The 15,484-nt window shown below is 39.9% G+C and overlaps 2 protein-coding genes across 4 annotated transcripts in view; both read left to right on the top strand.

The window, feature by feature from the left end:
• Positions 1-5,173, top strand: part of LOC139591086 (protein ELYS-like) — a 43,511-nt gene extending 38,338 nt beyond the window's left edge. For all 3 annotated transcript variants that reach the window (XM_071429254.1, XM_071429263.1, XM_071429273.1), the window contains exons 34-36: positions 318-451; positions 890-996; positions 1,511-5,173. In XM_071429254.1, coding sequence (XP_071285355.1) covers positions 318-451; positions 890-996; positions 1,511-1,697 — 428 coding nt within the window. In that variant the 3' untranslated portion in view covers positions 1,698-5,173. The remainder of the gene's footprint in view (positions 1-317; positions 452-889; positions 997-1,510) is intronic.
• LOC139591106 (protein ELYS-like) overlaps positions 1-15,484 on the top strand; it is a 64,687-nt gene that overhangs the window by 38,462 nt on the left and 10,741 nt on the right. Inside the window, exons 2-8 of the mRNA XM_071429297.1 lie at positions 7,598-7,724; positions 8,768-9,021; positions 10,540-10,720; positions 11,509-11,716; positions 12,859-12,975; positions 13,658-13,742; positions 15,159-15,309. Coding sequence (XP_071285398.1) covers positions 7,604-7,724; positions 8,768-9,021; positions 10,540-10,720; positions 11,509-11,716; positions 12,859-12,975; positions 13,658-13,742; positions 15,159-15,309 — 1,117 coding nt within the window. The 5' untranslated portion in view covers positions 7,598-7,603. The remainder of the gene's footprint in view (positions 1-7,597; positions 7,725-8,767; positions 9,022-10,539; positions 10,721-11,508; positions 11,717-12,858; positions 12,976-13,657; positions 13,743-15,158; positions 15,310-15,484) is intronic.

The following is a 15,484-nucleotide window of genomic DNA, read 5'->3' as shown; positions in this document are numbered from 1 at the left end:
GGAGTTTTTTAATTAGAGTACATGATAATTTTTTTTAAATGTGTAAGGACTGTTGATGCCTCGAGTATAATATCTGATTATGTAGGTGCAGGTAAAATCACTACATTGGCTTCGTTTTGTTTCACTATTTTTATGGTAAAAGAATGAATCCCAAGAGGCAGTTACTGGGGGGAAAATGCCTTTGCATGGAGTGTTTATAAAGCTGATTGGACCTTTATTTTGGGAAGCTATTGTGCTCTTATTTGCCAGCTGAAATGTAATATTACTGTCCCTCATGTATAATGTATGTACATGCTAACAATGCATTGTCATTTTAGCTGGAAAAACAGACCATCCTGTGCAGTTGCAGGATTTGGACCCGGATTTGTCTTCTCAATTTGTCTTTTCGCCCCCTCTTTTGAGATCAAAGAGAAAAACTGTAGCTAGCATTTCCCGAATTGTGAAAGAAGCAGTAAGTAAAAACTCCAGTTGTCCCATGTTCTTGATTTTAGTTCTGTACCATTTTTTGAGATCATACTTTGCCCTTTTCATTGGAAGCGTATCTAAAAAGAGCTTTAAATGAATCAGCTAAAAATGTTATTGTTTTTCTTCATGAAGACAAGCTACAAAAGTCAGTTTTGAATCTATGTAAATCAAGAATTGATAAATACTGTTTTGCTTTTAGCAAAAGGCACAGTGGCTCTCTTTAAACTTACTTCATATGTTACCTGTTAATTTCAGAATTTTAACTTTTAGGATAGTAAAATAATTTGATGTGAAGGTTTGTTTTTGCAAACAAAAGGTACTTTTGGAAATAACTTTGGCATGATTTCGTAATGAAAAAAAAATTATTATTCCATAGAAGTCTAAGAACTTGTTAATGAGTAACGTTTTTGTTGTCTTAACATAGGAGCTTCCAGCTAAAGAGGAAGAGGATACCAAATCCATAGAGGCCGGGGTAAAGCAAAAATTGAAGAGAGGTAGAACTCCAAAATCAAAAATGAAGAAAGGAAGCAAGTATGAAATAAGTTTTGAACAGTTATTTGCATTTCTTAATGTGATGGTGACTCAGCTGTTAAGTGCCTAACTACTTCTTCCTCACTTGGCTGGGCAGGTCTTCTCTCACTCCATCAGCCTGTCCAGATCAGCCTGCTGGTCTAATAGGTGCCTTTCCCCATTCAGGGGTATGGTTTGCTAATGGAAATGGAAGAGGGAGGGAATAGAAAAGGGCAGGTGGATACGAATTGCAGTGATGACATTGCAATGCTCTTACATTGTCTTATTCCACCTTATGAACTCAAACTCTTCCAGTTTAACTTCACATAGAAGCTGGGAGATGGCCAGACAAGGAATAAAGGGAATGAAAGCCAAACAAACCTGATTTGTGTACCTTTTTTTACCTTAATTCTATCTGCAAAGAAGACCATGCATTTATTTTTTTTAACTGATTTTGGAATTCTGTGTAGTTTTTTTCCTCGATTAAATACTGTTAGTACTGAAAAATTGATTTGATGCTTGTCTTTCTTTTCAGAACCACAAAAGATTCTTGGTCACCTCCACCAGTTGAAATAAAATTCATCTCTCCTTTTGGAAGTCCAGTGGATGGAACAAAAACCAAACAGAAAGAAACTACAGATGCAGCAGGGAAGACCCTAAGAAAGAACAAAAAAAGACTGTCTAATTTTCCAAAGCCAGTTGTGCGCCGGAAGATGCTGTAACTGTTTTTTTTTTAAGTTTCTAATGTACACCACTGTTTGTAAAGTCATCAAAATTGTGTGAATTAGTAAAAAGAAGAAAAATCATCTAATTTGGAAGAGATAATTTATATAAATTATTGTAAAATTTCATAAAAATGATCTTCAGTAAGTAACTCCATATGGAGTGTAATTTCCTCAGTCAATGCAGTTTTCTATTTTATATTAAGACTTCATACATTTATATAATATGTAAATACAGCTTATTTTAGGAATGTTAAATAAAAATGTATACTTCACAATGTGCTTACTGTCTGATAGCTTTTTGAGGGAATATTGGGTTGAATGACCTGTATTGCTCAGAACTTTTAATGTTGGTTTGTGGGAGTTACAGACTCCCAAAAGTGATTCCAAAAGCTTTTAAAAAGTTTTTTTAGAATTCCTGTAACAAGTACATATTTTAAACATACTAATTTTAATTTTAAAATTATGTTTGACCTTCTGGCACAAATAATTGGACTTACAATACAAACTGGTAATTCCTTACATTCACGGTTAAGTTGTACTGTATTGAAGTCAGAATGTAAACAATTGTGTTTTAAGCTGTGCAATATATATTTTTTTTGTATTTGTCTTAAACTTTGGGAAAGCTGCTCTTTAGTTCATAAAACCGGATCACACCTCAGATGTGTCATTATTTCTTAAAATCTGTTGTCAGCAAAAAGTTAACTGTACAGATGGTGTGATGCTTACAATAGCATATCAGATTTAAAGGGACACTACCCAGATACTTTGAAATTTGAGCCAAAATTATTTTTGTAATATGACTGCTACTATAATTGAAATGCTTACTGTCTAAACATGCTTTGCAGTATTTGAAACCTGCATATCACAGCACTGAAAATCTGATGGTAAAGCCTATATAAGTCTGGAAAAGGTACAAAAATGTACAGAAATCTTAGTTACAAACCATATTTTTGAATAATTATTTCATTAACAGTGTTGGGTTAAGGAGTATATGTCCCTATAAAGTTTCAATTTGTATAAATAAAGTCACAAACCTATTCTTTTAAAAGCAGACATGGAAGTACTATTTTGATGTGCAGTCTTTTAGACAATGGATTATTTTTCTGTATGTTAATTTATATATGGATGCAACTTTGAAGACTACAGAATGGTGGAACCTGATATTAAACTTTTCAATTAGTAAAAGCAACTACAGTTCTTCAAGACATAAGTTATTTATTAACTAATAGCTTGTACATAGTGAATGAATGTATTAATAACAGACTAAGCTTGTGAAAGAAGATTGTTCTGGGGCTGTGATTTTTCTATCTCAGAACAGATCATTCTAGAGAAGCAATTGCATGCACTTGAATATTTTTCTCCCTGGGGAAGTATTCATGACTGAATGAAAGCTTAAAAAAAAAAGTCAAAAGTTAAAAATGTGAAAGTGGCAGCAAATTGAGACCTTTGAGTCAAGTTAGTAATTATTTTTTCTGTTTATTTTGTACATGAGTGACTATAAATATGGTCAAAGAGGAAAGGGGAGGGAAGTTTAGCAATTTTTATATTCACATTTCTCAGAAGTGCAGTCAATAGCTCAAAATGGGGTAAAAGGTCAAAATTTCAATATTTGAATAGAATAGAGATGACAAATCTGACTTCTTTTATAAAATACTCTGATTATTGTCGAATTGACTGATGAAATGCTAGTGAAGATTGCTTAGTAGGGTTTTGATGCATTTCTGTAATTTATACTTATATATGTATATTTTTTGTATGAATTATTTAGAAAAAATGAAAATATAGCATTAGCTGATTTTATTAGTTTTTAGCGTCTATTTTATTTACACCTCAGCTAAAATATCCTCATTTGTCTGTGCTTAGGAAGAAAGCAAGCAACAGCAAAAGACAATTGGCAATGATTTAATTACTTCCTAAAGGTTTGCATTTTTCTAGTAACTTTTTACTTCAAAGGAGTTTTAATTATGTGTTGAAATGTTTTACTCTTTTTTTCTCTTTTGTTGTAACTTGGATTTGGTGCACAGTTCTCCAGTGCAGACCAGTTTCCCCAAGGAGCAGTTTGAAAAGGAACCTGAGCATAATGTGTAACATGGAGTGGGCACAGAAATTTGAGGGACATAGAAGGAAATGGAAGCAAAACCAGACACTGTGACTCTGTTTAGAGCCTGAGAAAAGGAAGAAGCTGGGGAACAATGTTAAGGCACCAGCTCAAGGATGGGTTTATAATGGGAGTGGAGAAAATAGACTTTATGTGGGTGCTTTCTGTGGAGGCTTGCTACATGTGTGAAGGATGAGTGGAAAAGATTTGCAGCTGTTTGCACATGGATCTGAGAGGGAGAGAGCAGTAGTGCCAGAGAAGGGCAGGAGGGACCTGTGAGAGGAGGTGGGATGCATTGTGGTGGTGGATGGATGCAGAAAGCTGTGGGGGCATAGAGCTAAAATTTTCCAGCAAACAAGGTGGGAGTTTCACAAGAGCTACAGCTCATTGCTAAATAGAGTATTCTGAAGTTTTTCTATGGAAAGAGAAGTAATTCCTTGATTCCTTAATGTTTTTATCCCCTAAAGAGGTGCTGGATGGCTAAAAGCTAAAGCCAGATTGTGCATCTGTACCTTTGAGGTGTAACCCCAGAGAAAACTCCACTGGAAGGTTGACCACCTTGGGACAGCAGAATCTTAGCTTGTGGGAAGAATAAAATGGGGTGCAATGCCAGATTTTATTTCCAGGAAGCACACAGCAGGAGATATTAGTGACGGGAGTATGAATAACATTAAGGACTGTTGGAGGTTATTTTGTAAGAAAAGAAATGTTACAGTGGAAATTATTCTCTTGAGTTACCTCACAAACTTTCTTTTCTTTAAATGTTTATAAGCTAAGGCTGGTGAAAGTATTTGTTCTAGGTTATAACATGAATGAGCATGAAATCTATTTTACTTTCAATGGGCACTCAGTGCTTGAAGTGCTAATTGATTCATGTTGACTTTGTTTATTTGCCTTAATATTTGTACCTGTCCAGTGTGCAAGTAAGAGCACAGATAACTATTTATTCCCCCATCAGAACTTCCTCTCATGGAAGGCTACTCTCAGGGTTGTCAGTGCAATAAATTTGTTTGCTGCAATTTCATTACTTCCCATGTAACTAATATATAGCAAAGTTGTTGATTTCTGGTGGGGGGAAAAAATAAAGCTATAGCAGAAAACAACCTACAGGTTCTCATGAGTAGTTAGGCAATGCTTGCAACCAATTAGTCTAGGCTAATCTGAAAATACTGAAATAATAGAATTTTAGGTAATAGGACAGTGTTTGTTTCTTTGTACTTTTGTCTTCTGTGCAAGCTTCAGGGTTTCCATTCCAGGAATGCTTTTTTCACCAAAGTAGTCAAGATAATGAGTCCCTTTGATGTGCTTAAAGATAAATGTTCTGTGGTTCCTGTGGAATTAAAGTTGTTACTAAAATAAAATGCATTTTCCAGCACTGGGCTGTGTGGATGACCAATATGTGAGGTAGAGTGAAAAATGCAAGTTATGGTTACTGATGTGACTGTTCAGGTCAGTTCCTCCCTGGCTGTGTCATGACTCACAGCAGGCATTGATGTGCTGTGCATTGCTGCAGAACTTGGTTTAAACCTGAACTGAGACATGAATTATTAGTGAATGACTGCTTGCTTGTGTTTTGATACTGCAACTGGGATTTTAATAACAGTGAGAGAAGGATGCAGGAGGTGGGTGTGTGATTTCTGTGAAAAGCAACAGCACAAGCATGTATGATCCCAGGAGTCCGGGGCACTGAAAAACCTTTGCTTTTGACCTGACCTGTTCTGGCTTCTGACCCCGGTGTCTCCCTTAAAGGACAAGAACAGTGTGCTCATCTCAGCAGGACCCAACAGTTACATGGGCCAGGTAAGATCTTACTCAAAGAAGCAACTAAAATCAGTTTTCACCAATTCACTGTTGTAGACTGGTCTGGTTTTTTATCTCTCCTTATTAACATTCACCTAAGCATAATGCACGTGTCTGGTGTTCATAGGTTTGAAGTGTTATGTAGTGTTACCTACATTTCTGTCATCCTGGAACTGAACACCAAAATGTAGCAGATGCTCTCACCCAGAATCACAGAATAAACTGAGTTGGAAGGGACCCACAAAGATCATTGAAGTCCAACTTCTGGCCCTAAACACACCATGTGCCTCAGAGCATTGGCCAGCATTTCTTGACTTTTGTCAGGCTGGTGCTGTGACCACTTCCTTGGGCAGCCTCTTCCAGTGCCCAGCCACTCTGGGTGAAGAACCTTTTCCTAATACCCAGCCTAAACCTCCCTGACACAACTCCAGGCCATTCCCTCAGGTCCCGTCACTGGGCACCACAGAGCAGAGATCAGTGCCTGCCCCTCCTGTTCCCTCACAAGGAAGGTGTAACCGCAGTGAGGTCTCCCCTCAGTCTCCTCTGGGCTGAACAGACCAAGTGACCTCAGCCACTCCTCATACAGCTTCCCCCCTCGGCCCATCTTCCTTGCCCTTCTCTGGATGCTCTCCCAGAGTTCAGTATCCCCTTTCCGTGGTGACTGCCGGGCCCGAGGGTGCCCCGGTGCCGGGGAGATGGATGGATGGACGGACGGATGGATGGATGGATACGTTGTTTCTGGGAGCAGCCAGCCCCGGCTCCCGGGCAGGCCCTGCCGGTGGAGGCGGAGCGTGCGCCCGGCGCGGCCCTGACAACGGCATGGCTGCGGCTTAGCCGGGCTGCGGCGTTCCTGCAGGCGGCCCTGCTGCCTGGCAGCCAAGGACTGCCTGGCTGGCTGCTCTGGGAATTAAGGTGTCAGATGTAGTCTTGGACAAACAGTGGTGACAGTCCTTTCCTGGTGTGATGCTGGTTTGCTGGTGTGGTGGAGAGAACAGAATCCTTAAACTGGCAGGAGAGAATCAGCGAACACCAGGCCCTGTTGCATGGGTTGCAGGTGTTGCTGCAGTTGTTCTTGTCAGGTTGCTGATTGTAAAAACCTGCTGGAGAATTAAGTGTTCTAAATCCACCTGGATACAGCCTTGGGCAGCCTGCTCTAGGTGGTGACTTGAGCAGCAGGGCTTGGACGAGCAGCTCAAGTTGGATGAGATGGCTGCCAGTGGTTCCAGAAGGCCATTCTAGAATTCTGCTGTAAAGCCAAGATTGTAGAGCTTGTGCTGGGAGGGACAAGCAGTGAAATACCTCACTGCTGTGTTCTATACTGAGCCCCTTGGCACCTATGTCTGTCTGTCCAGGTAAAGGAAGTATAGAGACAAGCATTGACTCAGCACAGACTTTAGGAACTATTGCTGTCTGAGCCATGTTAGACAGGCTGCAACTCTTGAATGAAATGAGTCATGTCAGACAAGAGACACAGCGGATAGCTGGGTAAATTTGCCCTAATGTCCAATTCTGATTTGTGCTGGTTTTGTTTTCTCACTTAAAGGAAAATCAAACCTTTGGTCTGCATCTACTACAGAATCTTAGCTGTTGAGAGCTATTGGGATAGAGTGCTGAAATCCTTTCTAATTATTATCTTCTGCTGTAGGTTTATGCTTCCTGGAAATCACAAACGTTTTGAAATATGATTTTTCTGAGATCACATCTTGCTAACCTGTATGAGTAGACTTGAACTTGGTGTGTTGTTCTATTCCCTGTTATTTATTTTGTTCATCCCTCTGTGTACTTTTTCTTGATCTCATAGGTATGAGAAAAAGCTCAAGATTGTCCTTTTGCTCTGCTGTGAGATGAAAAACTGTCCCAAGTGCCATTTAATTTGAGCAAAAAAAGAGCTACAAACGATGTGTGGGAGACTTGTCTCTGCATACTGATGAAGCTTGGGTCAGTCTCAAAGATATTTATGGCTGACATGAGTCCCTTTGCCTTTTTTCTTTATTTCCAGTGAAGAATGCGAGACCTAACGGCTCAGGTAACAAGCAGTCTGCTGCAGTTTCCAGAGGTGACTGTTGAGGCACTTGGGGAGGATGAGATCACCCTAGACTCTGCACTGTGTGGGAAGTTCTCTGGAGGTGAGCGTTTTCCTTTAAATTTGGATTTGGTGTGAAGTTGTTACTGCCTGAAGCACAGGGTCATGGCATCAGGTTGGTTCTGTTAAGTAAAATGCCTCAGGTTCTGATAGTGCTAACAGGATATTTTAACAATTAGAAGCATTGAAAGTGCAACAGCCTGCTCCAGTCCTGTGCTATTTAAATAATAGAGCTGACCATGCCCTCCTCAGTTCTGAATGAAATAGAAGGCAGTTTTCAAGGAAGAAATAGTGTTGTTTTGGGACAAATTTCTTTTTAGCCGCTCATGTATTTTGTAGGTATTTAGTAGGATGCAGATTGAGGACCCAGTGAGAGTTGCTGACAACAGCTAAGCAGATTAGGCAGTTGACTTTCTAGGTGATCTGAAAGTAGAGCTGGATGCCTGTCTGGATGTCTGGGCTTCTGTTAAGAGCAGGTAGAATCTTATCTACTTGTCTGTACTTGCAGTAATGGAGCTCATCCTTCCTTTGGGCTTGAAGTTCCTCAGTAGAGGAGCAAGTGTTAAACTCTTGAGTGAAACACCACTTGTTAAATATTTTCTGGGATCAGCTCATGTAAAAGTTGGAATTACACATGCAGTGCCCATTTTAAGATACTTTCCTGTCCAAATCCCTGCCCAGAGTAGTCGTGTGTCAAGCACAATTCTTAAACTGGAACTGAATTGGTTTAGATGGGCTGTATTTGAAGTATGCTTTGAGACTTGTATTCCTGTACATATTTAGGTGTTTTTTAGCAAAACCAGGCCAAGTATGGTGTACAGGCAAGAGCTCAGTCTATTGTAATCTTTATCCCAAAGAGTGAATGTTCTTGAGTGCAGGAATGACAAGTACAGATGCAAAAGAATGGGTTTATTAATTTTAAGAATTATTGGTTGAGGACTGCAGTGGGTGATTTGAAATGATTGTCCAGGTGTAGGTAGGTTGGCCTTTCCCTTTGTTGCATTTGAGGGGAGGGCCCAGTGGCGTTGCTGTCGTTCCAGTTGTGCTGCTGGGCATTTGGTGAGCGCCGTTCCTTTTGCCTTGCAGGCAGAAGTGGCCTGGCGTGGCTGGCGTGTGGCCCCCAGCTGGAGGTGGTGAACTCGGTGACAGGCGAGCGGCTCTCTGCCTATCGCTTCAGCGGGGTGAACGAGCAGCCTCCCGCCGTCCGCGTGGTGAAGGAGTTCTCTTGGCAGAAGAGGACTGGGCTCCTGGTGGGCTTGGAGGAAGCAGAGGGAAGTGTTCTCTGTCTCTATGACCTTGGGATCTCAAGAGTGGTTAAAGCAGTCGCTTTTTCAGGAAGGGTATGTATCTTTTTGGAGGAATGAAGGTTTTGTGTTGTTTGGTGCTGCATTATCCTGTTTCAGGAAAAGCTTTGGTGCAGCTCTTTGAAGGTTGTATGTTTTCTGAATTGTATTAACATATTGTCAGTTCAGAGTATCTGCCAAGAGAGCCTTTTTCTCAACACCCCTTTCTGCATTTTTGTCATTTTTGTTTTAAGGCTCTAAGGGACACATTGTTTCTGATATTATTTTCCTTGCATGTATATTGATTGCATGTTTCAGGACTTCCACATGGTATTTTCCCAAATTTTCTTGGTTTACATGAGGCAGAAGGGCAGCATTCAGAGAATGAGAAACATTTTCTTTATTCTTCCTCAGAATGAGTTGGCAGTACACTAGGAGAATAGGTAAAAGCAGTGCATAGCATAGTGGAAAAATATGTCATTTCAGGAGCTTCAACATGGAAAATTGTTGGAAGACTCTATGCAGAGCTAGTAAAGATTCATTTGAATCCAGTTGTACAATGAAAAAAATTAACCTTAAAAGAAAAATAACCTTAAAAGAAAAATGTTAGAAGCAGCAACTCTTGATCCTTGTCTAATTGCACAGCAAGATGTGTTCTGCATTTCCTCATCACAGTCACTAAGACTTGAAGGACAATAATTTGAATAATGAAAATATTCTTGTTAGTCCTCTGAGCAGCAGTGAAGATTAAGAATTTAATTTGAATCATAGGAATTCTAAAAGAAAATAAAGTTACCTGAATTTACTAGAGGTAGCTGTAAGCTTGGAGTTCTTGTGTTCAAGGTGAAAGATGAATTGTGAAGCAGGTGGCCAGGCAGTACAGTCATAACCATGTGCTTGGTATAGGAGAGAAGAAAACCTCACGGGGCCTATAAGTTTGGATATTTTCCCCCATTTCTAGGGATAAATAAGCTACATAAAAAGATGGACTACCTTGTGACGTTCACTTCTTTGTTTCAGACAAACCTTTGTTGCTGATGTAAAGCTGTCTGCTTTCATGGTGCTGCATTTGTAAGAGGCCAGAAGATAGCCCCTGTTCCTGTGTTGTCCTGCTCCTTGAGTGCAGGAGCCCTGGTGTGCCTGTGTCTCTGCTGGAGCAGTCAGTGTTGTCCTGGGTGTGCTGTGGGTGCTGAAGGGTCTGTCCACCTTGTGCTGAGGTCATGGGGAGTGCTTGGCCTGTCAGGGAGCAGAGAGAGCTCCTGCCTCAGGCTGAGCAAGTTCTTGTTTGGTCTCTTGCTGTTGGTTTAGGCTGCCTTTTACAGTTTTCCCTACCATCTGTAAGAGTGCTGGTGTGCATTTAGAATTTTTGTTGGATATTATCTGTCAAAGTGAGGGCCAGCGTAGATTTTAGTTATTCAGCATCTCCCTCCAACCCTTTCTAGGAATGTCTCATTCCCATGGAAGTCTAATCCTGTATTTCCTGTCCTGTTTCTGATGTGCTGATGCTGGCTTCCCTTCTGAGGATTACTCCTGGGGCTGTCAAAGACTTTGCCATTAACCTGCAGTTCCCTGCAGGTGACTGCCATCGAGCCCATCAGCAATGACGGCGGAGCCAGCGTGAGCACGCGGCACCTGCACCAGAGTCTGCGATGGCTCTTTGGAGTGGCAGCAGTGGCCACAGATGTTGGCCATGTCCTTCTGGTTGACCTTTGTTTGGATGATTTATCTTGCAGTCAGAATGAAGTAGAAGCATCGGGTAAGCTGCACTTTTTAAACTTGAATTTAGGTGTAAGAAAATGTTTCCTTTCAAAAGCCAGCTTGTATCCCATGAAGATGCCAGCGTGCTGACTGGCTGCTGGCATTTCTGACCTTGCCCACTGCTGGCTGTAGACAGCAGTGTGACATGGTATGGTTCTGAACTGATCCAGAAATGGGAGTGGCTTAATGCTCCTCCTGATGTTCAGAAGGCCTCTTGCTGCCCACACCCCTTTGTCCCTGTGATTCTTGCCAGTGGGAGGTAGGAATTTTTCCATTTGAGTCAGTGCAGCTGTGTGATAGGATGTTGTGTCAGAGGTACCAGATTCCTTGGGAGTGTTCTCCTGTTTCCGTCAATGGCTTGGGGCAGGCTTTAGGCTTGTGTTTTAAAATAAATCTGGCTTATCAAAAGTCCTTCATTTGGGTGAATGAATCCTGCAATTTGTGTTTTCAGATTGCAAACACTGTTTTGGGTGTTGTGAGAGTGGCTTCAGGAGCTCATATCCCTAGAAGTAGCTTCCTCATGAGGTCCAATAAAGGAATTTGTCTACAATGGTTACATTTGTACCCAGTTCTGAAATAGAGAGAATACCTGTCCTACTGCAGAGTCCTTCTGTTTTCTGAATGGGTGCAGAAACAGGAATAGCCAAAATAAGGTGCTGCAAAAATGGGTGTTTTGTTTGAAGAACTAGATTATACACATTGTATCACGTGTATAATCACATCAGTTTTGAAATGCGACTGAAGTGGCATAATGCATTCATTTCTCCCATGCTTTTATGTGTGTAGATCTAGAAGTTGTCACTAGAATTCCTGCTGAAGTTCCACAAAGAAGAGAAGCTGTGACCCGGGAAGGGAGGCATCTCTGTTTTCAATTGCGAAGTCCTTCAGGAACAGCAGTATCAACCCTGTGCTACATAAGCAGAAGCAACCAGCTTGTTGTGGGATTTTCTGATGGCTACTTGTCACTGGGGAACATGAAAACCTTGAAGAGGGCGTAAGTAGCCACTTCCACTTGGCATGCTTGGTGGTGCAGAGTTCTCAATTTTTTGCTTCAGGAAATATATTAATTTCAAGAGCCCTTTTTCCATGAGTGGGATGTTGGGTATAACCTTGGGGTGTTCAGAAATCCTCTTCTGAAGTATTAACTCATACATGGATTAAGTACAGCGCCTTTTCTGCCGTGGACTGCAATTGATTTCTTACCGTGCCTGTGCATAGAGGTCTTGTGGAATGTACTGAACATGTCAGACAGCAGGGGTGTGGGAGATCTGATTTTTCTAAGTCAGTTTGTTCTGTCCAGTCATATTCAGTGAAACAAGGCAATGTGTGTTTTTCCATGAGACGGGTTTTAGAAATTATTTTTTAGAACCAGTTACTGCAATGAGGGTATGCACTGAAAGGCTTCAGTATCTAATAATGTGATTTTGGTGATTATATATTTTTAAGGGACCAGGATAAAATGAGTGAGACATGATAATTCAATAGCTGATCTGTGCCTGAAAGCATATTCTTTCCTACATTTCAGCCTTCATGCAAGTAGGGGGCTGACCTATTCCAAAGCATTGATGTACGTGGTCCAATTTTTCCTTGGAAGCCTTGGAGATGAGAATAAGAAGCATATATATTTATAAACAATAGTAAAATTAAGAAATTATCTAAAATCTGCTGAAGAGCAATGTAACTTTAAATACGTGGCAAAATTCAGATAGGGGTTTACTTTAGCAAATCTGTTACTCACCATAATTACTGATACATAAATAGACAGTGGAGGCATAATTAGGTGTCAGGAAAAGATTGTGAAGGTACAACTAAGGTTCAGAAGTCTGAAAGAAAATGTTTTTTACAATGCCCAAATAAAGAAATGAGAAGCTCCTTCTGTTTGGTGTTTTTTAAAATATGTTCAGGTTTACTGCATATTAAGTTCAATATGTTGAAGTAGGCTTCAACAATAGGAACAGTGTTTTCCCTAGCAGCTGAACTAATCATTTCTGTTCCTCCTCCTCAGGCAGAGGAGGACATAAACAGAGGTTATTGCTTTGATGGACAGAAATCTTCTCACCTTGACTGCTGCATAAAAGGTAGTCACTTGCTTGCCTCCATTATTTGTCTTTTCTATTTTTTTTTTCAAACCTGTAGGCACTACACTCAGCTTGGAGGAGGAAGGATTCCTGTCTGTGCTCTTACTTTTCAGGAGCCTGAGAATGATCTTCAAAATTGTTGCTACTTATGGGCTGTTCAGTCTACACAACAAAGGTGAATAAAAATTACAATAGGCCACTGATTTTGCTTTTTTTTTTTTAATATTTGTTCACACAGAGTTGTCCCTAAAAGAGGACAATGACAGTATTGCTGGTTGCTTCATGAGAGCTTCAGAATTCTATGGAGTCCTTGTGTGCAAGTTCAGCTTCCCTGGCAGAAAAGGAGCAGTGTTCAGCAAACAAATCAATGGCTCCCAGCTGGGATAAGGAAAAAGTCAGAGTGTAGAAGGGTGCACTGCATGCAAGAGAGGGACTGGAACTTAGGTGGGAAGGGGACAAACATACGTCTCTCTCCCAATGTCAGCAAACTACTTAGCCCAGCCTGTTTATAGACTGGCAGTCTTCTTGAGCTTGACTGCAAAGCAGTTTTCATGGAGAATGCTTTACTGTGAAAAGCTATTTACAACAATTTTAGGTCCATGTTGAATATTAAAGCTTTCCAAACAAAGGCATAGTTAGCATTTGCCCCTGAAGCTGTTTGTGTAAAAATTTCCTCCTTTATGTTTTACTGGCTAAGTGTGACCAGTTATCATGCATTGGGAAGCAGTGTTTTTCTTTTCGGCAAGAGCATGCTCTTAAGTCAGTTTCAGCCTAGATCCAGCCTAGATCTAATAAATTGATAATGAGGATTGTAAAGCAGCTTTGTAATCAAATCTCCTCTTTTATACCTTTTTCAGTGAAGGGAATGCTGTGAATTTACATCTGTTGCAGTTAGCATTTGGTGGCAGGAAATGTCTGGCATCAGGACAAGTCATGTATGAGGTAAGACAGGCCAGTATGTGAGAGATTAAAAGATAAAGTTTCCCTGAGTATCAGTTAAGTTGGCTCTTTGTATACGAATGAAAGCTGGAATTTCTAGTCATTAAAATGAATGCCTGATGAGTTTATGGCATTGTAGTGTTTTATCTTATGGAACTGTTCCTTGGTATGGTGGACATCTTGTTCTGGTCTGCATTTTTTATTAAAATTGATTTTATCTTTAGTCATTTTATAAGATGAGATTCTTTGCTTAGACTTCATGTTAGTTTTTCAAAGAGATGGTTTTGGTTTTTCTTAACTACTGTGCATGTGTATCTGTTATTTCCAAAATTTCTGAATAAAATAGAATAGAATGTGCATGTTTCAGGACAAATGTTACCATTTTTTCTTTTCCATAATGAAAGACTTTTTAATTTATTCATATTTTTTTAGACACCTTTGATATTCATTTGTAGCATTTCCTGGAACCATTAAGAGAAAGCTTGTCTCTTCTCAGATTAAATGAATTAAATGTTTAGAATGAGAATGTGTTGTTTCATGACAGTTCATTTTAGATCTCTGAAAGTTTTGGAAACTCATTTTTTGCTTGGAAGTGGTTTTGCTGTTTTTTTTTTAGTTTGGTGTTTTGTAGGGCTTCTTTATTGTAGAGCAGCTATTTGTCCACAGTACACACATATTCACATATTGTTTGGTAGACAGGTTAAATGAAGGCTGTACTGGAAAGACAGTATTTCATTTAATGCTTCCTTAGAAAATGGTGGTGGCAGAGGTTCCGGGCCATCCTTTCTGTATATCTATTTCTGCGTATCTCAAGGCAGTTTTCTTGCTCTGTAGTAATTTGGGATCTTAAACACATTGTCCATGTTCATCCCATGTCCTCGCCATAAGGAATTGAGGGATATTTCCCTGATAAGAGCTCAAAAACCTTTGAAAGAAGGTTTTAAATCTCTAGGAAGTTCTCATTGTTACTAGAGAGGTGAGCACTCTACTGATGTGCCTATCGATAACGTCCCCTGACAGAACTTTAGCTGCTCTAATGTCAGGTTCTGTAATCAAAACATGGAGCAAAGGCTTTGTGTGAAGGTGTGTTGCATTGTTTTAGATGTCTCTTTGTAAGTATATATTCAGGTTTGTAATGACAGTTTGATAATGCAAGAAATTCTACAAAATATGTTTAGATCTAGACTAATGTTAGGGAAATGCTAAATTTTGAAAATGTGCAAAAGCCTTTAGAGTAAAACTTGCTCATTATGACTTGACACTTAATTCTCTTGCATGTCAGATGTAATTCCTGTTGATGGGAAACATACAGTAAAATAAGCATATTATATCAGATATTTGCATTAATTCATACTTAGGTATAATGTATATTGTTATTTCAAAATTGCCTTTCCTCTCTTCTTAATTTTTTCCCCCCAGGATTTTACATGTTGTGTCAAACTCTTCAGTTTAGATCTCTCTGGTGGAATCTTTCCCTGGAGAGGGCAGACCAGCAATACTAAATTCCTCAGCTGTCAGACCATAGAAAAATTTTGCAACCATGCTGAGAGAGAGGACAACGTTAATGAAGGTTTGTTCTGATGTCCCTGCTTGGTTATTCTGAACTGCATGGTTTGGAAATCTGATCAATGAATGCTGTTCTGTACCCACAGTCCTAAAGTCTTAAATATTCATCTAGGTGACCTTGTTGGGCTTATCAAAAAAACCTGTGTGCTTAAGTTATGTGAGACTTCTTATCCCTCTGA

This window comes from Agelaius tricolor, unplaced genomic scaffold, assembly GCF_023055355.1.
Source record: "Agelaius tricolor isolate 1412-34295 unplaced genomic scaffold, bAgeTri1.0.p SCAF_1, whole genome shotgun sequence".
Taxonomy (NCBI): domain Eukaryota; kingdom Metazoa; phylum Chordata; class Aves; order Passeriformes; family Icteridae; genus Agelaius; species Agelaius tricolor.
The sequence above is the reverse complement of the archived record's forward strand: the minus strand, read 5'-3'. Positions and strand labels throughout refer to the sequence as shown.